Below are 26323 nucleotides of genomic sequence, written 5' to 3'. Positions count from 1 at the left end.
TCTTCCACTGCAGACCAGGAGGGTCAGGGGGCTGGGGCCTGGGTTGAGTCAAGAAATCCAGATAACAGGCCTGGAGTCGCCTTGCTGTGAGAACTTAAGTTGTCCCTTCCCCAGGCTGACACTCTTTAGCACCAGTAAGCCACGTGGCTGGAGCTGAGGGTTAGAGGTCTCCAGAGACTATCTCTCCAACGGCCTTGAATGCCAAGCTCAGGAGTCAAGCATTTGTCCCAAGAGCCAAGAGGAGCCACTGAAGAGGAAGAACACTATTGCTTTGACATTTTAGCAATATCATTCCAGCCGCAGTTTGGAACCTGAATAGTAGGAGTTTTAGAGTGGACACAGAGAGACCAGGGAGAAGGCTGTACAGATTTCCAGGTGAGGGGTGGGAGTGACATAGGCAGAGGATACAGAGAGGAGATGGCATCAGGGTACATAACTGAGGCAGAATCACTGTGACTCAGTGATTATCATAGCTGGGGTTTCCCAGAAGCATGCCCGAGACAAAGATTCAAGTGCAAGTACTTCATTTGGAAACAGGCAGCACAGCGTGGAAGGGAAGAGGTAAGTCAGGGAAGGGGAGGTAGCCAATGAAGAGAGTGACCACTGCAAGCAACTGGAGCTCAGTGCCACTGGGCAGCTCCAGGAGTCAGTGTAGAGCCCATTCCTCTGTTGTCCCACCTGAGGGGTAGAGTAGCTGGGGTATTTATACACCAGCTCTCCAACAGTCACTGGTTGAGAGTTGTATCTAGATTGGGGGAGGGGAGGTTGTTAAGACTGTGGCAATTCCTGCCAGCCACATGTGGACAGAACAGGCTCCAGCTGCTAGAGAAAGCTCCCCTGCTTCCCACAGGGATGCAGATGTTGATGGTTGGGAGTCAGTCTGTTGGGCACCACAGTGATGAGTCCATGGGAGATATGGGCAAGCACCCACAGCCACTGCTATAGTGATCAGTTGGATGGGAGGCCAGTATCTGTCAGGCTCTTTATTGAAAGATACAGAAACCCAACTCAGACTAATTAAAAAGTCTCTTGACTCTCATATCTGAGACTTAAGCAAGATTTTTTGACAAAAGACTCCAGGCTGACATCTGACAAGCATAGCAGCCCTCTTTCTGAAGAGTAAGACACCTTTTCCTGAAGAATCCAGCCATAATCCCAAGACCAACTCTCACTGGCTAGCAAAGATCCCGTTTCCATCTCTGAGCCAATTAGTACTCAAGGATGAAGGGCTGATAGGCTAGACCTGGGTCATGTGTCCACTCCTGGGGTTCTGGGATAGGGCTGGCTCCACCTAGACTGTAGGAAGTGAGACAGGGGTGGGATCATTTTCGGGCACAGCAGAGATTGTTACTAGGGGAAGGACATAGAAAGTCAGAAGAGGGAAGAATTTAAGGAGATGCCCAGGTGTGTGTCATGAGCCCCCATTGGGTTATGTCAAAGCATTTTACTGATGTGGGGACATTATGTGCCCACCTGCAGCCCTGGGAGGCACTGGCATTTAAGGTGGAGTAGAAGGACAGACATGCAGGCCCAGAAGTCAGAGAAAAAGACTCTTTTTTTTTTAATTTTTAAAAAAAATTTTATATTTATTTTTGAGACAGAGCGAGACAGCATGAATAGGGGAGGGACAGAGAGAGAGACAGAATCTGAAGCAGGCTCCGGGCTCTGAGCTGTCAGCACAGAGCCCAACGCGGGGCTCAAACCCACAAACTGTGAGATCACGACCTGAGCCGAAGTCAGATGCTCAACCAACTGAGCCACGCGTCCCAGAAAGAGTCTCTTTTAACATGAGGGCCTAGTCACAGGAAGGAAAGAAGTTTAGTGGTCACTTGTGGTCATTAAATTGTCTATCTGGTCTCTAGAGATCTCCCTGAGGGTGGCAGCCCCCACTCTCTCTTCTGTAACCCTAGTGGCACCTCCAAGGCAGGAGCCCAACCACCCCAAATAGCCAGGTGAGGAGCCTCATCAGTCAAGACCACCACCAGTCTTGGGCCAGGGTTTGTGCTCCAGGGAATGAGCACATGCCAGCACTTCACAATTCACCAAGCACTTGCCCACACCTTCCTTCACTTCTTCGTCTTGGCCCCATTTGACAAACACACAGTCTGAGGCTTAGGGAGCTAGGCATGGTTCTGGGCTCATATGGTCCTGTTGGGGCAACTCAGGATTGTGAAATTGAAGCCAACTTCTCCCTGGGAGGGCTGGGCTGGAGAAGATGCACTGGGCTAAGAGAACTAAGTGTTGTGTACACTTCTGGGGCAGTGCTCTGCCACTGTCTTTTGCTCCTGATGACCAGCCCTCTCCACCTCCAACATTTCTGGGGCATCAGGCCCCTGCCAAGCCAGCGAGCCAGCAGGGCTGTGTTTGCAAATAGCGTTCTCAGTTTTCAGTATCATTGTCCTTAGTTGAGTGGGCATCAAGGACATATTGCTACACAGTTCTCCAGCTGGAGAGCCAAGGAGGCTGGCCCCTGAGCCCAGGGATCACTGTGGCCCTCAGGGGATGCAAGGAAGCCAAGAAAAGGCTGGGGGGCAGGAGGGATGTAGGGGTGGTTTTGCCTGAAATTGTCTTCAAGAAGAGGTTTGCCCGGAGGGAGCCACTGCTGCCTAGAGTGGAGGGGGACCCTTGACTGTCTGGAACACTGACGGGTGGCTGGCGTCCAAGTTACCTCTTTTGCCTTGGCGAGAACAGCCTCTCCTAGCTTTGGTTTCCCCATGTGTAAAATGGAAATCATGGTCCCTCACCTCATGTGGCCATTGTGAGGATATGGTAAAGATAATGAAGATAAAGATGTCAGTCAGAGGACTTCCTCTCCAGCCTGGGGATAAATGTTCTCACCAACCACCTGGTGGAAGCAGAGATGCTTCCAAGGGGCTACTCAGCCACAAGGACTGTCATGACAGTGCTCTGGCCTCCAGGGTGGGGTCCATCAGGCTCCTAGAGGCAAGGAGGGTGTCTGGCAGGAAGGGGGAGATTTTGAGCCAGGAGGACCCTGCAAAAGTCTCGGGGCTTAGGAAGGCTTAGGGCATAGTTGGTCATAAAATGGCTAGGTCCAAGAAAATAATCCTCAGATTCTCGAGGGTTGGGGGCCAGCCAGCTCCAGGTGACAGCTGCAAGACAGCTCTGCAGAGGAATAGGAAGAGCTGTGGGTCCCACACTGCCCCAGACGCTGGATCCACTGTGTGATTTTGGGGAACTTCTTGCCCTCTAAGAGTCCCAGTTTCCCCATCTATATGATGGAGGTTTCACCTAGGCCAGTGTTTTTCATGCAGTGTTTGGTGGGATCCGGAATTTGCCTTAAGAGCTGCTCTGAGGGGTGAGAAGGAGTTTCAGACACCAGAACCCATGCTTGGTGTATTAGTTTCTATGGCTGCTGTAACAAATTTCTAAAACCTAGTGGCTTAAAACAACACAGATTTATTATTTTACAGTCCTAGAGGTCATAAGTCTAAGATGGGTCACAGGGCTGCCTTCCTTCTGGAGGCTGTAGAGGAGAATCTGACTCCTTGCCTCTTCTGTCTTCTAAAGGCTCCCATATTCCCTGGCTCGTGACCCCATATCACTCTGACCTCTGTTTCCATCATGATACTTTCTTGCTCCCCTCTTAAAAAGACCCATATGATTAGGCTATATCCCTCCAGATAATCCAGGATAATCTCCCCATCTCAAGATTGTTAATCGTATCTGCAAAGGGCCTTTTAACATGTAAAATAACATAATCATAGGTTTGGGGGATTAGGATGTGGGCAACTTTGGGAGCGATCATTCTGCCTACCACTCTTGGCTTCAGCCAGAGCCTGGCCACTCTGACCTGGCCCACCCCTCCAAGAGCTCTATCCCCACTGCCCTTGTCCTCACTTGCTCTGTTCCAGCCACACTGATTACTTTCAGATACTCCGCACGCCGAGCACACAGTCCACAGCAAGACTTGGGACTCCTCTGAGTAGAGCTGGTGGTGGGGCCAGGGCTCAGAAACCTCACTAACTCCCCTCCGGGAAGACTGAGGCCCAGAAAGGAAAGGTACTTGCCTAAGTTTGAGACTGGTATTTCCTGCATGGTCCTGGATGGAAGATCTAACCAGTCCAACTGCCCTATTTTACAAATGGGGAAACTGGGTCATAGTGGTTCCACTTAAATGCCACCCTCAACCAAGGCCTTGTCCTGTCCACCCAGTCCTGAGGATGTGCTCCTGTTATTGACTCACTGGGAACTGTGTTCCAGGCTGACCATCATTGATTTATCCCAGTTGGAAATGATGTGCTAATGGGCTTATTGGCTTCTGTGATGTTGGAGCCTCTAGCACCTAGCGCAGAAGTCACACTTGGTAGACATCTGTTGAGGGACAGAGCAGGTTTTTATAGAGGGTCTATTTTTGATGTAAGAATCCTCTGCTAAAGTAAGAGTTGGACAGTACTGCCCTCAGACCCAGGTGAGACAGGCCCTATCCTGGACCCCACTCTTTAGAAGGTTCCTCGGGGGGGGGGGGGCGTGGGGGTGGCTCAATGGGTTGAATGTCCGACTTCAGCTCAGGTCATGATCTTGAGGTCTATGAGTTCAAGCCCCACATCAGGCTCGCTGCTGTCAGTGCAGAGCCCATTTTGGATCCTCTGTTCCCTTCTCTCTGCCCCTCCCCTGCTCGCTCTCGCTCTCTCTCTCTCTCTCAAAAATAAATAAACATTAAAAAAAATAGAAGGCTTCTCTGGCCCTCTTACATAACCGTGTTCTTCCTTATAGGCAAGAATGTTCAGGGGCCAAGGGGACATACTCACTCAGAGCCATACTCTGGATACTGGGGACCCTGGGATTCCCTACCCAAATGAGCTCAGGCCTGCTTCCAGGGCCAGCATGGGATCTTGTGGGCCTCCATTTGTATTCTTGTCCTCCACCCCAAAATGTTAAGGATAGGCCAAGAGTCTTCAGTAATCCTCCCAATCCTGATATCTCTGGGGGTCTGGAGGACACTCCTGGAACCCTGTCCCCTCCAAATTCAGCTGATTATTCTCTGTCTTCTCTCCCTCAGGACAGCTGCCGCCCGGGAGAGGCAACCCGGGCGCCCCACTAGGGCGACGGCCCCTGCCCCGAGGGCTGGGATCATGAAAGGCCTCGGTGACAGCCGCCCCCGCCACCTCTCCGACAGCCTGGACCCACCACATGAGCCCCTGTTTGCAGGGCCTGACCGCAACCCCTATCTGCTATCGCCCACGGAGGCCTTTGCCCGCGAGGCTCGCTTCCCTGGCCAGAACGCTTTGCCTGGGGATGGTCTCTTCCCACTCAACAACCAGCTGCCGCCTCCAAGCAGCACCTTTCCCCGCATCCACTATAACTCCCACTTCGAGGTGCCGGAGGAGAGCCCCTTTCCCAGCCATGCCCAGGCCACCAAGATCAACCGGCTGCCCGCCAACCTCCTGGACCAGTTTGAGAAGCAGCTGCCCATCCACCGCGATGGCTTTAGTACGCTCCAGTTCCCCCGTGGTGAGGCCAAGGCCCGTGGTGAGAGTCCTGGCCGCATCCGCCACCTGGTCCACTCGGTCCAACGGCTCTTCTTCACCAAGGCACCCTCACTGGAGGGCACGGCAGGCAAGATTGGTGGCAATGGCAGCAAGAAAGGTGGCCTGGAGGACGGCAAGGGCCGGAGGGCCAAGAGCAAGGAGCGGGCCAAGGCTGGGGAGCCCAAAAGGCGTAGCCGCTCCAACATCTCGGGCTGGTGGAGCTCTGATGACAACTTGGACGGCGAGAGTGGCGCCTTCCGCAGCAGTGGCCCAGCCTCTGGGCTGATGACGCTAGGGCGACAGGCGGAACGCAGCCAGCCACGCTACTTCATGCACGCCTACAACACCATCAGTGGGCACATGCTCAAAGCAGCCAAAAACACCACCACCGAGCTGACTGCCCCACCACCCCCTCCTGCACCCCCAGCTGCCTGTCCCAGCCTCGGGGTGGGCACTGACACCAACTATGTCAAGCGGGGCTCCTGGTCCACTCTGACCCTCAGCCACGCCCACGAGGTCTGCCAGAAGACCTCAGCCACCTTGGATAAGAGCCTGCTAAAGTCCAAATCCTGCCACCAGGGTCTAGCCTACCATTACCTGCAGGTGGGTCCCTGCCTGGGTTAGGGGTGGGGTGAGGACTGTGGGGAAGGCACCAGTTCTGAGAGCCAGCTGTACCACAGATTTACTTGGAAAGTCGCTTCACTCTGGGCCTCTGTGAGTAAACACTGTGAAATGGGTGTCTGGCAGTACCTGCTTAATAAGAGGATTCCTTCCACTGGTCACGCTTTCAGCAGACATTGATTAGGGTTCTTCTGAGCCCAGCCCAGAGTAGGAACGAAAACATGTACCTGCCCTCTAGAGGACAAATCTGGAAGCTGTGCCATCCATCCTCCTCACAGGACCAATCGCATAGCGTTCTAATTGCCAACTTCCTGCCTGCTGTCCGCACCAGACCATGGGCTCCTTGAAGACAGGGACCACATCTGATGCAGCTGTGTGTCCCTAAGGCCCAGGACAGGGTCTGGCAGAGAAGTAGTGCTCAGGAAATGTGAGAAGAGAGAAGGGTAGAGGAACAGATGGACATTTAAGTGAACAGAGCTAGAAATAGATGAGACAGAGCCCCGATTATCAGAATGCTGGGAGAGAATGATGCATAAACAGATAGTCATGTCAGTGTGAACAGAGTGTAATGGAGATCAGCATGGAGGGCTTCAGGAGGCCCTAACCTAGCTCAGGACTAACTTGCTTCTTTCAAATGTTAATGTTTATTCAGGCACTTATGCATCAACGGCACACTCCTGGAAAGTAGCAGAAGGCTCAGAGACATCTTTGTTGCTACACATCCCCTGGGGCTGTCAAGAGCAGGGCCAGTGGCTATGAACTGGGCACAGTTCCTGGGGGCAAAGCCCAAGCTTGGATGGAGGTTACGGAAGCAGATTTCAATACCCACCAAGATGGAAGGGGCTGCTTCTGTAGGTAGTGAGTGCTTCATCCTGGGGGGTATGCCAGCACAGACCTGGTCAGCCTTTGGGAACACATTAGATGCATTTTGAAGCAGATGAACATCAAAGTCTGACAAAGCCCTGAGTTCTTGTCATTCTATATAAAAATTCCAAAGACAGAGACTATGGGGGGAAAAGCTATTTTTTTTCAATAGCAGGAAAATGAAATCTAGGCAGTATTTTATATATTTAAGGCTTTTGTGGTTCTCAATCCACTTCCTTAGTTTAGAAACATCAGAAAGGATGGTGTGTGACCTGGCTCTCTCTCAAAATGGTGTGGTTTGGTCTGATCATGTGAAAAGGCTTCAGAAACATCATGAAAGGACGGCCCTGCAGGCCCTGGGGTTTGTGCTGCCTGCTTGGGTCATGGGAAGTGGGTGGGGGGATGCTGGGATAGCAACAGGTTTTAAGCAGGAATATAGAATGTCACCTTCCCAAGGGACAGGTGGAGGTAGGGAAGATGGGAGATAGAATGTGCAGGCCCTAGTAACTGGCTGGGCAGTTAACTGGGGGTCAAATGGGACAGGGGAGAGTCCTGGGGTGGGAGTCCCAGACAGGAACTGTCCCTCAGCCGAGAATTGGCCACTGTCAGTACAGGCATCTAGAAGGATGTGGTGTCTGTGTACGTGTGGTGATGCTGGGAGTGTGCATTTGTGCATGAGGTAAAGAATGGGTATGGTGTGGACACTGAGAAATGTTTGTTACCCGGACATCTGTGGTGAAGTGTATAGAGCCTGGAGAGGTTGTGCACTCTGTACATGTTGAGGCAAAGACACAGTGAAGTAGGGTCATGTTGCAGTGTGTCCACAGTGTAGTGGTTGCTTACTGTGTTTGTGAGGACGGGTGTGAGTAGGCTCTGTGTTCATGCCATGTACTTGTGTAGGGGCGGGCACGTGGCGAAGTGGAGGCTGTGGGGTGTGTCCTTGGTGAGATGGGTGTGTGGGGGAAGGTATGCTTGCTTGCCCTCTGAGATATGTGGACATGGCAGGCTGGGTGCACTCTGTGCTTGGGCTGAGGCTCTGCAGGCACTAAGATGTGTGTACTCTTTGATCATGAAGTGAACGTCCACTGTGTATACATGTCAGATGGGAAAACAGCCCTTTTTCCAGGTCACCATCTGGCTGCCAGACTCCCACAAGCCTCTCTGCATCCTGTGCCTTGGCTTACCCACCAGTGAGATACAGGATGTTGACTGGCTCCAAGAACCCTGCCTCCCTACTGATGTGCTGGTGTCATCTGAGCAGTCCTCCCTGCCCCCATCATAGGACAGGCTCTTGGTGCCAGGTCTGAGGACCTCTTTCTGGCCTGATGTTCTCATCCGTGTAGTGGGATCATAAGCTATCCTCTGAGATAACAGAGTGAAGTGATAGGAACACAGTGGGTGCTCAGAATCGGGGAGCTGCAGTGGATACCATTGTGATCTTATAGGCTGGGCGGTTTGGCCCGGGCGCACCCAGCCTGGGATCCATGGAGAGAGAAATCTGAGGCCAGAGAGGGACAAGGATTTGCTTAAGGCCACACAGTGAAGCTGTGGCAGAGCTGTCTCTGGAACTCAAGTATCCTTCCCAGCCTGGGGCTCTGCCCTGCTGCCAGGTGGCTTCAAAGGCAGTACCCAGCATGGAAGGCCAAAACCCTCCGAGGTGGAGAGCCGGGGAGCTTCAGGGTCCGGAGCACCATTACCCAGGTGATGTGCCCGAGGCTGGGCGGCCGGCGGCGCGCTGAGGGTGTGCGCTGCCCCCCACCCCTCGCCACCCTCGCTGAGGCCTGTCCGCCCATCCTCAGGTGCCCGGCGGCGGCGGCGAGTGGAGCACCGCGCTGCTGTCCCCGCGCGAGGCGGACTCCGCGGCCGAGGGCCCCATACCCTGCAGGCGCATGCGCAGCGGCAGCTACATCAAGGCCATGGGTGACGAGGACAGCGACGAGTCTGGCGGCAGCCCCAAGCCCTCACCCAAGACGGCAGCGCGGCGCCAGAGCTACCTGAGGGCCACGCAGCAGTCGCTGGGAGAGCAGAGCAACCCCCGCAGGTAAGCGCTCTGCCCCGCCTCCTAGAGCCCCGCCCACAGGCAAGCGCCGCCCCCCGGAACGCCGAGTACCAGCCCCAGGACGTCTCCGAAGTCCTGCCTCCGGGGAGCCCCGCCCACAGGCTAACTTGTCTTTTTGGGAGCCCCTCCCGCTCGTGAGCTCTTCCTTCCCTGGGAAAGCGTCCTTCGCTCTCACGGGCTCCGCACACGGGCAAGGCTAATCCCTAGATGAGCTCCTCGCAAGTACGTCCCACTCCTGGGAACCTCGCTTTCCTCCGCTACGGGCCCCTAGGAAAGTCCCACCCTATAGGCGAATCCTGCCGTACAGCCAAAGATCCGGGTGAACCCGGGCTCCCAAAGATCCAGGCCCCATGGGTTAGCCCTCTCCCAGAGATCGTCATCCTTAGGTTGGCCCTGCATTTGATAAGGTGACTCTGGAGAACGCTGTCATTTGTTGAACCACCCCATAAGCCCCCAACAGTTAAGTCCCGACCACAGGTGAGCCTCATCCTTTGGTAAACAATAAGGAGAATCTCTCTAGAGTGGCCCAGGTAAACCCTGCCCACAGGAGTCACATGCCCAGGTGAGTTACACTCCCACAGGAGAACTGTGCTAGGGAACCCTCTTCTTCAGGTTAGGAGAACCCTGCCCTTAGTGGGCCCACCACTTGTACCAGCAAGGTACTGACCAGGGAAGGCCAGAGACCCCTCTGCCCTTGCCCCTGTAATTCATGCATGTGGTGAGCTCCAAGACTGAGGAGGTGGATATATCCCTAAGTCAAAGAGAGATAAATAACCTTCACCTGTCCCATCACCCTGCCTAGAATTCCACCATTTGAGCTCCATCCTGTTGCTTTAAGACTTGGAAGAATTAATGAAAGTGTGAACAAATGAGATGCATGCACACAGAAAGCAACAATTAAAATGTTAGATGTGAGGCCTTCACATGCAGAAGTTACCATGGGAATCAGAACAGAAAAGGGGGGGGGGGGAGTTACAGAAAAGCCCATCACTAAGTGCAAACCAGGTAAAACTTAGTAGAGCAGTTTCAGAGTCCTTTGAGGAAAAGAAACTAAAGCAAGTCAGAAACAAAAAGAAGAGTTAAAGGAAACAAGCGTAGTTCTTCAACTACTAGGGGCATGAGCCAAGGCTTCTGGGAAGACTTTGACAGAGGGAAGAAAGCAGTAACATAGCACTGATGCAGGGAGGGGCAGTGTCCTCAGAGAAGCCAAGTCTCCTTGGGACAGGGATTTGCTTAAGGGGTGCACAGTGGGACAGAAGGCAAGGAATGGTCTCCAGGTGGGAATTCAGGACACCATTGTCCAGTCCCAGGTCTGTCCCTCTCTGAGTCTCAGTTTCCCCATCTTTAAGTGAGGGGGTTAAGCTGGATGATCTCTAAGACACTTTCTAGTACTGAGATCCCACAGCTCTGTGAATGACCAGTGGGCACTGAGGTGGGAGAGGTGGACAGGACCCAGGTAGAGACCTTGAATGAGAGGGAATTAAATAATACAATAGTAGCAATAGTTACAGGCACCATCTGTTAGCACTTGCTGTACTCTGGGCTCTTTACCTGCCCCAGTGCACTTTAATCTGCATTACTGAATCCTCAAGCAGGCAGGCACATTGTCATCCCCACTTTATAGGTAAGGAAACTGAGACATAGGCAAGGGGTTATGATTGCCCACGGTCACCCAGTGAGGAAGTTGGATTCCAATCCAAGCTCATCTGTGTCAAGGCCTGAGCTGTTGGGTGCTTGAATCTTCACCCCAGAGCAGTGGTGAAGGAGGAACCCAGGGTCAGATAGATGTGAGAAAAATTGAAGAGCCAGGGCCATGGGAAGTGGTGAGTCTTTGGGAGGCTGGTGGAAGCCATCTGGATATCATGTGGAAACTGATATCTGGAACCATCTGGAAACTGATGCCCTTTGGGCAGTTCTAGCCTGAAATCAAGGCTCTGAGCCTTGACCTACCTACTCCGTCCAGCCACTGAACTGGGCTGGTATGCTCTGCCTTGGGGTTGAGATGGTCAAAAGTGAGCTTGTGCTGCCACCTTGCGGCTGCAGCAGACATGACAGGTGGGGACCACCTGCACACTCCAGATGCAAGCCTCCAAAAGCTGGGAGCTCTCCCCATTCTCCTTGACCCTGACACCCACCTACTCTCCTTCACTCACCAACACTACACAGGCTGGCAGTGACTTCCATTTTTCCCTCTGCCACTGGATGACCTTGGCCAGTCTTTTCCCCTCTGGGCCTCAGTTTCCCAGGCTGAACGATGGGTGTGCTGAGCCCTGTCTGCCCCCCACCCTCACCAGGAGTCTGGACCGCCTGGATTCAGTGGACATGCTGCTGCCCTCCAAGTGTCCGAGCTGGGAGGAGGACTACAATCCCGTCAGCGACAGCCTCAACGACTCCAGCTGCATCAGCCAGGTGAGGGTAGTGGGTAGCCAGATGGTCAGTGGGTGTGAGAGCTCTCACCCAAGAGGACAGACATCCAGGCTCAGCCCCTGTTGAGCAGTCCCCAGATGTCCGCACTGTGCTTCTGTTTGGTCTTTGTTCCTGAAGCTGCCTGTGTATGTATGTCTGCCCCACTGACTGTCCTGTGCCTGGAGAGCAGTCACAGGGCCTGACATTGCATGAACTAAGCTGAGAGCCCTGAGGGAGGGACCACACCACTGCTATAGACCCAGGAGCCCTGAAGAGAGGTAACTGGAAACCTGGGTTTGAGTTCCAGTCTTGTCACTGACAGTATGGACCCAGGACAAGTCACTCCCTCCCTGAGCCTCAGTTTCCTGATTTACCACAGAAGGGTGACAATTCCTATCTCAAAGGTTGTGAGGAATTAATGAGATAATGAATGTAGTGTTCTCAGAAAAGGGTGCCTAACTTTATGGTTATTATTGTTATTTTGCTGTGTGACCTTGAGTAAGTTTCTTCTCTACTCTGGACCTCCAAGGCCCACCAGCTCAGTGGAAAGTTGGACTTCCAGGGTCCAGACACCTCTGCCACTAACAGCAATAAGCATACCATGCTGTACTTTTTCATTCTCATAACCACCAACTCCTTGAACCCTCACAGCCACCTCCGGGGGTGGGTGTGCTTATTACTTATATCCCCATTTCACAGATGAGGAAACTGAGGCTCAGATAAGTGAGGCCACACAGCAAGGAGAAGGCAAAGCTGGGCAGGGATCCGGGGCTGTCAGACCTAGACCCGGACCCCAGCCTCTGACATATGCACAGCACTTTAGGGTTTGCAAAGGGAGGATCAGCTAAGTTTCAAGGGCTCCCCGCATGGTGTGGATGGGGAGGTGAGGCCTAGAGAAGGCAACACCTGCTGGTAGTAGCAGAGTGAGGCAATGGAGGCACCAGGTGCAGACCCAGCCTCCTCTCTGGGAAGGAACAGGCCGCAGGTCCCACTGTGTGTAGCCCCATGGCCCAAGCTTGCACTGCTTAGACCTGGAAGGCTTTTGGACCCCAGCTCCTCACCACTCCATTGTTCCTCGCCTGGCCAAAGCCACCCCCCACCCCGCTCCAACCCCAGCCCCCTGCCCACAGCACCATCGTTCCCAAACCAAGGAGACTGACCTCAGACATGGGGAGGAATAGAGCACCCTGGACTCTCTGTCCCTGCCATCCCCATCCAGGCCCCACCAAATTTCACATGAACAGTTGCCCTGGCTTCTAGGCCTGTCAACTGCACTCTGTTCCCAGTGGCCAGAGGGAGCTTGTGAAGGATGTAAGGCAGATGACACCACATTCCTGTTCCAAACCCTCCATGGTTCCCACCTGCCTTCAATGAAAGCCAGACTCCTCACTCAGACTTGTACGGCCTGCCTCTCTCTCACTCAGGATCTCAGACTTGCTCTGTCAGCCACCCTGTTCCAGCCACACTGGCCTCTTTTCTGCTCCTCACACACACACACCCAATTCCTGTCCTGATTTCTGCATTTGCTGTTCCCTCTCCCAGGAGCACCCCTCTCTCAGATATTTGCTCAGCTGGTTCTTCTCCGGGTTTCTGGTCTTGGCTCAAATGTCACTTCAGGGGAACCTGGCCTACGGTTTTCTAAAGGAGCCCTGAGGGCACTGTTCCCTTACCCTGCTTCATTTTCTTGACAGCACTATCCTATCTGGAATTATATCTGTTTATTTACTTGGTGTCTGTCTCACTCTTAAGACTGGGAGCCCCCTGCAAGTGGGGCCTTGCTGTGTGGTTCCCCATGGCGTCCTTGACCTCAGCACAAGGCACAGGGCACATAGGTGTTTGCTGAATGGGTGGCTTCCCTCCCTGTGTCTCCCATCCTACCATGTTCTCTTGTCCCTCAGTCTTCCTCTTTGTATCTGTCTCCCTCTGTTTTTCTCTCTCCTCATACACATTTTTCTCTAACTCCCTCTGGTAGGTCCCACATCCATGTTTCTCTCTGAGTCTTCCTCTCTCAGACAACTCATCTTCACCTCTGCCTGGCCCTGGCATCTGGAAGGAACACTTTTGTCCTTTGGCTACACAAAAGAGCACATGGAATCAGCCAGGCTGGGGATGCCACCAGGTCTCTGCCACTGCCCTCTGTCCAGCCCAGCCCTCTCCTAGGCCAGGGCCCTCTGAGCTCTCAAACCCTTACCCCTAGAAGATTGATCCAAGCCACATATGTGCCCCTAAGGTCAGAGATATCCCTCTGGCTGTGTCTCTGAGGCCTTGACTCCTGCCAGAAGGAGCCCCCTTCCCACCAGGCACTAGGATATGTAGGCCCTGACCAGGGAAGAGAAGTCTCTGGGTTCTGGGCCTAATCTGGGGGTGGGGGAGCCACCTGCCTAGGTGAGAGGCAGCAGACAGGGCATCTCCCAGGGGCCAGACCAAAAGAAACATGTGTAAACCGCAGATTACAAATCGTCAGTAGCACCCAGCCCCAGAAGGAGTGAGCCTCCCATCCCTGAAGGAAGCTAAGTGAGACCTCCTAGCACCTAGGCCTCAGCCAGTCTGGGGAGGTTAGACCAGCCATCCACTAGTTCTCTTGCAGCTGAGCCTGAATCCCCTACCCCAGTTCCCACCTTTGGTCTCCCCATAACCCTCCCCCTCTCTTTCCTGCAGATTTTTGGACAGGCCTCCCTGATCCCCCAGTTGTTTGGCCATGAGCAGCAGGTCAGTATGCTTGCCATTCTCTTGTACCCTGATCCCAGAGTCCAGGGCTAGGCCTGACACCAGGGCTAGGCATCTGAGTGGTCTTAGCCCCTGCCCGGGCCAGAACCAGGAAACAGAGCCAGCACCAGGAAAGTCACGTCCAGTGAGACCCACACTCTGCCCTGACCTTCCACTCACTGGCCCTTTCACTTCATTGTTCTGTGCCTCAGTTTCCTCTTCTTAAAAATGGGAAAGAATGGGCTAGTCCTATGGATGGGGGAAGAAATAATCTTGGGATAAGAGAAAGCATACCCTGAGAGTCTTCTAGCTAGGAGACTTTTATTTGGACAAGTTGATGGCTGCGGGCTGGTGGTATTGGCCACCTTTCTTGGGCTCCAGCAAGACCTTTAAGTATGTTGGAGTGTTGGCATGAATGCAGAGACTTTTCAATTTTACAAAACTCGGTGGAAGTGGTGCCAGTCCTGGCACTGTCTGGTTGCCCTAACGGTGCCCCCTTCCCATACACACCCATCCTGCCCCTGGAAGTGGCCCTCTCCTCCTTCCCAGGCCCCAGCCCCAAGGCCATAAAGAGAGACAGGAAAGGTGCTCCAAGCTCACCCCCTCATTGCAGCCAGCAGTGAACAAGGGACCTGTCCAAGGGGCAAATCTGGGCCTGGTCCCTCATCTCCTGACTCCAGCTATGGATGCCTCGTGTGCCTCCACCCTCATGTCATGGTTCTTGTCAAACACATTATTCCAGAGGGCCTTTGGGGAGCCCACAGTGAGCCAAGTGACCTCCTTCTCCCCTAGCTTCCACAGGCTCGTGGTAAGGATGTGATGTGTTAACATACACAATTCCAGGGCATTCCCTGCACACAGTATATCCTCAGAGATATACATACCAACAGCCCTGACCCATTGGCCTGCCCTCCAGAGCTTGTGAGCATCTTAGCCAATATTTACAAATCCTTATACTCACCTCACAGAGCTGCCTATAATAATAGAGACAGGTCACCAGGTGCTTACTCTCCTGACACTGTTCTAAGCATGTGATATGAATTATCTCATTTAATCTTGACAACAATCCTATGAAATCTGGTCTATAATTAGTCCCTATTTTATAGATGCGGAAACTGAGGCACAGAGCAGTTAAGTGACTTGCCTACATTCATATTACAAGGAAATGATGGACCCAGGGTTGAAACTCTGGCAGCCTAGTTCCAGAGCTATGCCATGACTGCAGTCCCTAAGCAAGACCTCATTGCCCTTGGCAATCACGAGGGCCTTTCAGTGTACTTCAGGTTATACCTGTGGAGGATAAACACCTATCTCCTGAATACCCACTCTAGGTGAATTTTGGGTATGCCACATGGCCTGCATTTCAGTTTATCAGTATCGTCCGATAGAACTTTCTGTGAAGGTGGGAATGTTGTGTACTACACGCTGTCCAGTAAGATAGCATGAGCAAGTGAAATGTAGCCAGTGTAGCTAAGGAACTGAATTTTTAATTTAAATTAATTTACACCTAAATAGCCACACATGGTTAGCTGCTACCATATTGGACAGCACAAATTTAGAGCTTTTCAAACATATGCTGCAGATTGGGTGATGATCCATCTAGTCGTTTTACCTGATGCAGTGCCAGACAAGTACACAAGCATCCCATTTCATTTAGATAGGAGACACTGACCCAGAGGACAGTGATACTTGGAGGTCACACAGCCAGGTCCAAGGCAGAGCTGGTCCCAGGCCCAGCTCCATCTCTCCTCCACATGGTGCTCAGTCAACTTCTGCCCTCTCCCTTCTTGCGTAGGCCTCCCCCAGGACTTCCATTCAGTATCCATCCTTTGCCAGCTGACTCCTCAGATTATACTGTGTGGTCTCCAGTTACCATCATGCCCTGAGACCTGGGTCAGACATACCCTTCCAGGACCCTTGGAGAGTATATGGATGGTGGGCCCCTGTATGCCCACACTCTCAACTGCAGATCTGTAGGACCTTGGATGGCCATCTCTAGAGAGACACTTAGAAACCACCTAGACAAGGTTGAACTGGATGTGAGATGGCACATAGCATACACGTCCCCATTCTCCATACTGCCCATGGCAGACATCACTAATCAATCCTCACTGCCACTACCCTTATTCCAGTTTTATCTTCTCTCGCCAGACTATTGCATCAGCTTCATCTCTGGCCTCTGCCTCCATTCCAGACTCCCTTCCCAACATTCATTCTGTACCACAGGGCTACATTAATCTTCCTTAAATTCACATTTAGAGTATTGATTCAGCCACTTCCTCATTGGGTACACCTGGCAAGTATCTTCCCCTCACTGGCCCTCAGTTTCCTTGTGAAAATAAAGGGATTGGACCATAAGATGGTAAATATCTAGCACATCTACTGCCACTTCCCATTCCAACATTCAAGGTAGACATTACGAATTGATTATAGCCTTCTTTCTGGCTGAATTCAGATGTGACCTCAAAACCTATCAATTGATCAGTATGGACACACAAGATCTGTTAAGTTATCCTTAACAGTTTCTCCTGCATTGTAGACATGGGAAAATTGAGGTCCAGAGAAGTGACAGGGGCTGTGTATATTTCTTAAGGGTTCCACCTGCCCACCCAGTACCTTGAGTGACATGGGAGGAAAGGGTGGGCTGACTTGAGGCCCCACAGACTCTCCAGCCCTGAAGCTGAGTCATCCACCAAGTGCCCAGTCCCTCCAGAATGGGCACTGCTGACCCCTGACGCCCGCCTTTGCCCGGATAGGTACGGGAGGCAGATCTGAGCGACCAGTATGAGGCAGCCTGCGAGTCGGCCTGCAGTGAAGCAGAGTCTGCAGCAGCGGAGGCACTGGACTTGCCGCTGCCCAGCTACTTTCGCTCCCGCAGCCACAGCTACCTGCGGGCCATCCAGGCGGGCTGCTCGCAGGAGGAGGACAGTGTCTCCCTGCAGTCCCTCTCCCCCCCGCCCAGCACTGGCAGCCTCAGCAACAGTCGCACGCTTCCGAGTGAGTACTGAGATGAGGGGGTTCTTTTTGTTTCTCACACGGGGACCTGAGGACAATTCCTGGTAGATCAGCTGCGGGGAATGCCTGGGAAGAACCTATGGTGGGCTAGCCAGGGCTGGAGGGATGGTTAGGAGCAAAAGCAAGAGGCCTTGAGACCGAACTTCCCACAAGCTGGCAAATTGGAGGTCAAATGGAGGTCACAGAGGCAGATGTCATCACCGGCAGTAGGGTGAGGGAGTCACAGAGGGCTCCTGCTTTGGGATACTTGGATATTAGGGACTGTCCAGACCCTGGCTCAGAGCAGCCACCTGCTGGTGGGCAGGGCTTACTGCAGCCCTGCCTCCCTGTTTGGATTAGCTCCATAGACAATAGGTGAACCTATCTGGAGGGTTAGAACCTACAGGCAAGAGGATGGCATCTGCATGGAGCCTTCTCAGAGGGGTGAGTTTGTAAGTTTCTCTCATAGTCACAGAGACAACCTGTCCTTCCTGATACCTGTTCTAAGTCCTCTGGAGACAGTCCATGCCTGATCAGAGAAAAAGGGAACTCTGTGTCACAGAGCAAGCCGTGAAAATCAAGACCAAAGAAAATCATAAACAATTTCTGGTTTAATATAGAGAGCTTTGATCCTACTCTGGCTAGCTAGTTTTCCTTCCACAGTCTCAGGTTCCTCATCTATAAATTGAAGCATAAGATAGACCCCAGAGAGCTCCTGGGGAGACGAAATAAGACTGTATGTAGGGAGTGTTCAGGCAGCCTTGCACATGGCGGGAGCTATTATTGCTGGTTCTCAGGCTTGACTCTGACTTTCTTGGCAATCAAAAGCAGTTGGGATTGGATTGTTGTAGGAAAAGAGACATGTTTTGAGTGCTCAATTGGTATTTGATATAAATAAATGAACTTGAATCCTATGGCTGTTCTATATACAGAAAATTAGTTTACTGAATGAATGAACTGGTCTTTGCAGGGGGCAGAGCCAGAAACTACTTTGTTTCACTATTGCCTTTCAAACCCTGGGTGATATCTGGGCAGATTCCTGAGATTTTCTCAGTCACTTTTAGACTTTAAGGAATAGTCTCATTTTTAGGTATTAAGAGTCCCGTCTGGACTCACTGCAAGCCTTCAGTCTTATCAACCTCAGATCTTATGCTTCTGCAGGTAGATCCTAACTCAGGCTACGAAGCCCATGGTAGGGAGCTGGGTATGGTGGTTAGTGTCTTCTCTGTTCCTTGAACACTAGTGGCTGTTTCTGGTCCCTCCAGGCGGGACAGGAAAGTAGCTAAGTGCGGGTGTTGTCTGGTGTCAGGACTTTCTATATAACAGATGCGATATGCTGGCTCTTTCTGCTAAGTCGTGCTTCTGGAGTTTCTTCTGTCCTGCAGGGCCCTCGTGGTGCCTCCTTTCCTGACATGGGCAGTCCCCCTCTAGCCCACTGCTGCTTATTCCCCCTTAGTGTCTCCAGCTGCTGGTCCCCCTCCCCCTCACTCAACTTCTCTTTGTTAGGGTACCTGGCCCTGCCAGGCAGTCATCTTGGGCAAAGTCCTCTGATGACAACTCCAGCCGTACTTTCTTCCTTGACTCCCACTTTACCTGTGTGGAAATGAGGCTCTTGCCATGTGGGACTCGGAAAGTATGGGCTTATCTGCTACGGCCTTTCTTCTAGACCTGCTGTCATTGGTAACCATGCCAGTCTCTCCATTTCAGAGGTCTCCTAGCAGATGCTGAGGCCCACGTTCTAGAGCCTCCAAATCCAAGGGATCCCTGCCATGCTCTCCCCGGTACTCTGCTACAGTCCCATAGGAACCTCAGGTAAGGGGTCAGATTCCCCATATCATCAGGCCCATGAGAAGTTCTCCAAGCATCAGGTGGGCCTGGGGGGACACATAGCACACCGGCAATTTTTTTCAAATAGACCCTCAGTCCCAAATCTTCTGCAAACCCAATGTCTCACGAATGGACTAAGGATGGGTCATGGACTACATGTCCCAGAACTGTTTGGGTCCCTGCATTGAGCAGCTATTTCTACAATAGTTCTGCATAACAAACAACCACAAAATTAGTGTAATGCAACAACTAACACTTATTTCTTGCTCCCAAGTTTGTGGGAGTCAGCTGGAACAGACCTATTCCACATCTCTCTCATCCTCCTCGTAGAACCAAAGGGATCCTCCTGGCATTGGTGGCCCAGCCAGGGCATGTTCTTCTCATAGTGATGGCAGAAGCCTAAGAGAGCAAGCTTAACTAATTAGCACATTTCAAGGCCCCTGTTGGTGTGCTATCTACTGAAATTCTGTTGGCTAAAGGTAGTCATATGACTAAGCTCAAAGGAGACAGCGAGGTACCCTCCTACTTTCGTGTAAGGAACTGTATTTTTATGGCAATGGTGTGGATACAGGGAGGGGTGAAAATTTAGGGTCAATAATTGAATCTACTGTAGTCCACTCTCTTGACTACATTTATTCATGTCCCTCTCACATAGAAAATACACTTATCCCCAAGATGCGCAAAGTCTCATCCAGTCATAACAGCAGGATCTCATGATTTATGTCAGGTCTGGATGTGGCTTCTCTTGATTGTTTAACCTAGAATCTAAAAAGAAAAAGAGGGGGGTGCCTGGGTGGCTTAGTCAGTTAAGCGTCTGACTTTGGCTCAGATCGTTATCTTGTGGTGTGTGAGTTCGAGCCCCACATTAGGCTCTGTGCTGACAGCTCAGAACCTGGAGCCTGCTTCATATCCTGTGTCTCCCTCTCTCTGTCCCTCCCCTGCTCATGCTCTGGCTGTCTCTCTCTCAAAAATAAATAAACATTTAAAAAATGTTTAAAAGAGGCCAAAAATTCAATCAGCCACAGCTCCCCCGACCCTCCCACCAGTCTATCTTGTACGGTTGATCCAACACCTGGCACATCTGGCTTTAAATGTAGGGATGTGAACCTCCAATTATTCCTAGTTTGGGGGCTTTAGTCCAAACCAAGACACTTAAGAAAGTATCACGTAGCAACATCTCACACCTACCCAGACCTATGTGCCCACGTGAACCTCCTTTTGTAGACGTACAGGAAGTTGTATACCCTCAGAGCTATATAGGATTTAAAAAATTATAAAAACACATGCACACTGATACTCTCAGATGTATCTGAGATCAAGCATATATACACTTGATCTCTACATATACCTGCATATACGCACTCACAGACATGTATGTCTGCAAGACTCATACCACCTCCACACCTGTGAGGAAGTCGTGCCTCTAGCAGATTGGAGCCATAAGAAAAATTCACCCCTGACATATCCCTGGTCAGCCTTCCCTCAGGTCTCCACAGTGACCACTATATACTTGCTCGTCTCTCCTCCACCCTCTGATTCCCCTTATGCTCAGCAGGTAAACTCACCTGCCTCACAGGGAAAACCAAAGCCACCAGATTTTCAAGCCTGTGCCCAGAGCTGCAGCTGGTCCATATGGTATCTTTGTGCCGGGTTAGGAAAAGGCACTCCCCTCCAGACACTTAATTGCCGTATGCTGAAAAATTGTCATGATGCACAGTTTTTACGAGAATAAGGTCTTTTACTGCCATCTGCCACAATTTTGTCATAATAAGTATATAATTCAATTATGTCTGTGTTGTAAACAGCACCCCCCTTATATATGTGGCATCCTTAATCAGTAGACCTTGGCAATCTTGCCCATAATGCCCTTCCTCCACATAGACCCACACTAACACCAACACACAGGCCCACCCTCATTCAGCCATTGTTTTCCCACAGGGGTCACCCCTGCTCAGAAGGCTGCCTCCTCCCAGGAAGTGAGAATTCTGGTCATGCGCACACACACCCCCCACCACGGCTGTGCTGAGCCCCCAAGTTGCTGAGGGGTTGAAAGTTCTTTGTCACTCTCTCATGGGCATGTATGTACTCAGGCCATATGCAAGAAAGTAGGAGGATATGGGTGAGGAGTGGTTATTGAGGCAGTGAGAGCCTGGAAGGGGAGGACTGGCCTTAGGCAGAACATAGAGCTGCCCGCCCACCCACCCACTTAGAGCTCGCCAGCTTCTCAGCTGCCAGTACCGCTGCCACCACCCCCTCTCACCCTCCCTCCCCCTTTCTGACCCAGATTCCACATTCCAGAAATAGCTCTGGCAGGTGACTGGCAGGCAGGGTCAACTCCAGCTAGGATGGGAGGGGAAGCAGCAGCTTGGCTATATATACACGTGCCCCTCTCAGCCAAAGGACCTACCTGGAAGGGGCCACAGGGGTGCCATCACCCCCTCAGTCATGGCCCCTCTTGCCTCCTCTCACCCTCTGGGAAAGAGAAGAAAGAACAAAGAAAATTCTTCCTCCCACTTCCTCTCTTCTCTTCCTCTGCCCAGCTTCCATTAGTGCTTATTCTCCTCTCCTCCCTCCCTTTCTCCATCCCTTTCTTCCTGTTTCCCCTGCTCTCCACCCCCCTCTTCTCATCTTAGCCTTTGGTTTGCCTCCTTCAGCCCTGTTCCCTCCCTATGGCCCCTACTTCCTCCCCTCCCAGTTTCTGGCCCTCTTCCCTCCCTAGCCTCCCCTTCTGTGTCTCTCCCACTCCCTCTGAACCACAAAGGAGGCTTGGCATCACCCAGACACCCCCCGACCCCACCTCCACCCCACCACCCTACCCCCAGCTCCTACCAACTGCATTCTCTGCACCTGCACATTTCCACATGCATGTGTACACACGTACACACACACACACACACACACCAGATACACATGCTTGGAGGTACTTCCTGTCAGCACTTGAAGCTCTCGGCTGAATTGGATAGTTTCCTAGCCTAGAATATACCCTTGCTCCTTGCTCAGAGCCCTGAGTTCTAGTTTCCTCTCTCCTGTGTCACTCTGGGTGGGTTCTGGCCCCTCCCTGTGCTTCAAATTCTCCATCAATGTTGTGGGTCTTGGGTTTGGAGACCCCTCTCCCTGCCTGAATATCTCCCATCCAAGTCATCCTCTGACACCCTTCTTTGTCCCCTGCTGTCTCCCCTAGAACGTTCCCAGTTTCTCCTCTTATTCACTCCCTCCTCCACAGATAGAGGAAGGGAGGCTGACAAAATTCCAGTAAGCAGTCAACCCTCCAGTCAGCCTTGTCCCCCTGAAGCCATCTGCCAGGCCTAGCCCTCCACAATCTCTGGTTATTATACTACAGGCTCCTGTCAGATTGGACACTCCAGTTCCCAGAATGTCAAGGCTGAGAGGAACCTCAAAGACCATCATGTCCAGAGATTGCAAACAGACTTCAACTGCTGTGTCATCTCTGATCCCTGGAGCCCAGGACTGAGATTTAGTTAAGCAGAGAAGAGTGGCACCACCATCAATTGGTGATGTCTGCTGTGGCCAGAATAGTTACACAAATCTGACATTCCTAAGTTAACCCAGTTTGACCTCACATACATATACACATGTGCAGACCTCTTTCAAAGAAACTGCAGCCTAGAGAAGGTGAGTCAAGTCAAGGTCACCCACTTAGTAGGTCAAGGAGCTATTTCTCACCTGGGTCTGCCTGACTCCTAAGCCTTGAGTTTCCCATTATCCTGTGGGTGGGAGAGCCATCCAGGGGGCCTGGTAAAGAGATGTGGCATGGTTACAAGAGTTTCAGGGAGAATTATGTGGCAAGCTGCGCAGGATGGTTTGGAGGTCCAGGCAAGGCAGTGAGGCCTGGGCAGGGGCCATAGGGTGAGAGAATAATAAGAGGATCCAGGAGGCTTTCCTGGAGTGGTGATAAGAGGTCAGAATTCCCTGCTGCAGTACCTCTGCACAGGAGACACTGAGCAGAAAGGCAGGCTTCTTCCCAGGGCTCTACCAAGCCTTGGTCCAGGACAGTCCTGGTTAACCAAGTACCTACTGTGTGTTCAGTGCGCAGATCATCACCCTTCTAAATCCCGTTTTTAGGCAGACCCATTGAGCCTTCTGGGGGGAAATAGTGACTGGGATTAAGGACTGGTCGACAGGCCATAAAGCCCGGGATTGAGATTCTTGAACAAGGGGCATTTCTTACACCCTTGGGGGTAGAGAGGTCATTCCAGAGGAAGAAAGACTAGGTGCTTAAATGGAACCTTAGAGCCCCTACTAAGTAGTGGTTAAGGGCATGAGCCTTGCAATCAAGCCACTTTTTCATTGGATAGATGTTTATTGATCACCTACAGTGGGCCAGGCTGTGCTCTAGCCACCAGGGACACACAGTAAACAAAACAGAAACCCCTGCTTTCTAGGAGAGTACATTATGTTGGGGTGGGGGAAGCAGATAAAATAATAAACATAAATAACGCAAATGTGTGGTTTATTGGAAAATAGCCTGGGGGAGGGCATTGTTGCAGCAGAAACAGGATAGCTAGGGTAGACCTCGTTGAGAAACAAATGTTTAAACAAAGACTTGGATGAAGCTGAGGCAGTATGCCAGGCAGGGAGAAGAGGTCCTGAGGCAGGAGGGTGCCTGGTGAGTTGGAGCAGGAGCAGGAGCAGGAGCAGGAGCAGGTTCCCTGTGGCCAGGGTAGAGCAAGACTGATCCTGGCTCTTCCTCAGGGGCTTCTAGAAATTTTCTAAGTAAATCAATTTGAAAATGAATGCTAAGTGAATAGCACAGGTGTAGCATAGCAACTGTGAGTAGGACAAAGTAAGCTAATACTTTCAAAGTGCTTACTTAGCACAGTGTTTGGCATCCAGGTGGCTCCATAACCCTCATTTTCTTTTGTTGTTATTATGCCTCTGTACAAAAATCGCTACAGTGGTATCAGAAACACTGTTTCATCTTATTCAGTAAGATTCTTTTCTCAATTTACATTTATTAAAGAGATGCACAGAGAGGGTAAGGCCTTGCCTAAGTCACCCAGCAAGGCAGGTCAGGGAACAGGAGTTAGGTCTGTGGATGGCAGACCTTCTACAGGTACAGCCTAAAAGGGTGAGGCTGTAAGGAAACGACTCAAGACCAGGACTAAACAAGGAGTGGGGGCCTCGCAGGAGAGAATGGGGAACTGGGAGGGCCATGAGACGTGAAGGGAGTGATTTAGGGATTCGGGCAGCCCCTACCGTGCTTTGCCCTTCAGGAAACACTGAGTGTGCTGGTTTTATTTTGCCGAGGACGACTCAAAGGCTCAGGGAGACTGAAAGAGCATCTCATACAAGGTCACAGAACCCTCCAAAGGGTGAGTAGGGATTCGAACCCAATCTAGAGGACTCCGTATGAGGACAGCAAAGGGAGGATGAGGGGAGGGGACAACTAGAAACACTTAGGGCGTGGAGTCCATAGTACTTGAGGTCTAATTTGACCATGCAGGGTTAAGAAGACCAGCTTAGGCTGCTTGCTGTGACCCTCAGTTTCCCCCGGTGACAGCGAGGTGTCGCCACAGTGACCTAGTGCGAACTCACACCGCTCTTCCCCCGGCACAGAGCATGCGTCCCGTTCCAGCTGGAACCGGTTTGGCGGGGCGGCTCGAGGGGCGGAGCCCCCGGTGCTCAGGCATGCGCGTGCCAACGTGGGCGCGCGCTCGCTCTCACGGTCCGTGGGCCTGGGCGTGGGCTGGCTGAGCGCGCCGCGCGCTTGCGCGCCGGGCCACGTGCCGAGGGGGCTGCGCGCGTCCCCGCCCGCCCCTGGAGTCCCGGGAGGCGCGCGCGCGCGCGGCTGACGCGTGGGGCGGGGCGGGGCGGGGCTGGCGCGGGGCTTTAACCCGGAGGCCCCGCCCCTCGGGCGTACAAAACCGGAGCCTCGGGCCGGGCCGCGTGAGGGAGGAGGGTGAGTGCCCGCCGCTGGCCGCAGCTGCCGCCAGCCTCGTCCGTCACTCCGTCCGTCTGTCCGGTCCACGTCGTCGCCGCTGCCTCCTCAGCCCGGACGCCCGGGGCCCGCCCAGCGCCGCCCGGAGCAGCCGCGGCCCCGCGAGGAGACGGGCGCCGCCCCCGCCCGGCCCTGCCCCCGCCCTCCTCCCCGTTTGTCCGTCCGTTCGTCCACCCGCCCGCTCGCGCTTCCGTCCTTCTGTCCGGCTGCCAGCCTTCGGGCTCGTCTCCCCGCTCCGCCCGCTTTGTCTCTCCCCGGCTCGCTGTCTCTTTGTCTCTGCCCTCGCGGTGCCTCACAGCCCCTCCCTCGCGCCCGGATCTCGGGTCCCCCTCAAAGCTCTCCGCTCAGCTCTCGGAGCCTCCCTTTCTGAGCGTCCCGTTCCTCGGGACTCCCCCTCACGGTGTCCCCACATCTTTGGGGGCCTTTCCTTCAGAACACCCCCCTCATTCCCCCACGCCTCCCCTCTGAGATTCCCGCACATCCTTTGGAGGGGTCCTCCCCTCTGTACCCTCAAATCCCTGTGGTCTTGCCCTTCTCTTAGCCCTCATTTCCGCGGGGTTTTCCCTCTTGGTGCCCCCCCCCATACACGCTGGGACCTCCGACATCCCTTAGGTGCTCCTTTGGACCCCCCAAAAGCTCCCCAGCTCCCAGACTTCACCCTTTCCTGCTATCCCTTGGTTTGTCTCCGTGTCTGTCTCTCCTTGTTCTCTCTCAGGACTCTGTGGCCCCCAATTCTGGGGATTGGGGTCCTCCGCTTTGCTCTCCCTGCCTCTGCCCCCGCATCTGTCTTGGTGGCCTCACCACTCAGTGGCTCTTGTGCTGAAGGCCCCCTTTTGAGCCCGCTCCTTTGCCTAGGGCTCTTGACCCCTTTGCTTTCTCTGCCCCTTGTCTCCCTGCTTTCTGCTCCCTTGTCTCTCCCTCTCCCCTTTTCTATCTTTGCCGGGTCTCTGGGTCTCTGACCCCCCTCCGGCCCTCATGGCTTTGTGTCTGGAGCTCTTGAAGCAATGTGAGTGGTGGGGTGTCCGGGTCGGGCTGGAGTCCGCCCGCAGGCTGGCCGCGGCGAGGCTCCATGGGGTTGGTGCTGGGGCTAGGGCTGGCGCTGGGGCAGGAGGCTCTGGGGCCTCCCAAGAAAGGGGCAAGGAGGGAGGGGCCAGGCCTCCTGGCAGAGGTGGGAGTGGGGGGCCTTCTGCTCTGAGGCTTCTGCTTTGAGTTGCTTGAGTGTGTGGAGGGTGCCATGGGCTGGACGTCCTATTGGCTTGGTCCTGCATGGCCTGGCACTTTGTGATTGCTTGTGGGCAGGCCTGGGCTATTTTGGAGCTGGCAGGATGTGATATCACTTGGGCGTTTATTTAGACCCGGCTGGGGGGTGGGGGCTGCGTTCTTGCCAACTTGAGTAAT

The 26323-nt window shown here is 52.9% G+C and overlaps 1 protein-coding gene and 1 long non-coding RNA gene across 12 annotated transcripts in view; one reads left to right on the top strand and one right to left on the bottom strand.

Moving 5' to 3' along the window:
• DLGAP4 (DLG associated protein 4) overlaps positions 1–26323 on the top strand; it is a 199590-nt gene that overhangs the window by 108945 nt on the left and 64322 nt on the right. For 5 of the 11 annotated variants that reach the window (XM_045444702.1, XM_045444700.1, XM_045444701.1 and 2 more), the window contains 6 exons: positions 5021–6092; positions 8774–9015; positions 11328–11442; positions 13412–13558; positions 14098–14148; positions 16902–17142. In XM_045444702.1, the coding sequence (XP_045300658.1) occupies positions 5094–6092; positions 8774–9015; positions 11328–11442; positions 13412–13558; positions 14098–14148; positions 16902–17142 (1795 nt within the window). In that variant the 5' untranslated portion in view covers positions 5021–5093. Of the gene's footprint in view, positions 1–5020; positions 6093–8773; positions 9016–11327; positions 11443–13411; positions 13559–14097; positions 14149–16901; positions 17143–24826; positions 25932–26323 lie in introns of those variants that run through there. The other 6 variants (XM_045444704.1, XM_045444703.1, XM_045444714.1 and 3 more) reach the window with 4 other exon arrangements.
• Positions 19580–21719, bottom strand: LOC123580266. Its single transcript, XR_006703213.1, has 3 exons — positions 21374–21719; positions 20532–20659; positions 19580–19731 (listed from the first exon to the last, which is right to left on the bottom strand). It is a non-coding gene; the product is annotated as an uncharacterized LOC123580266 (long non-coding RNA).

This window comes from Leopardus geoffroyi, chromosome A3 (genome assembly GCF_018350155.1).
Source record: "Leopardus geoffroyi isolate Oge1 chromosome A3, O.geoffroyi_Oge1_pat1.0, whole genome shotgun sequence".
NCBI classification, from domain to species: Eukaryota; Metazoa; Chordata; class Mammalia; order Carnivora; family Felidae; genus Leopardus; species Leopardus geoffroyi.
The sequence above is the reverse complement of the archived record's forward strand: the minus strand, read 5'-3'. Positions and strand labels throughout refer to the sequence as shown.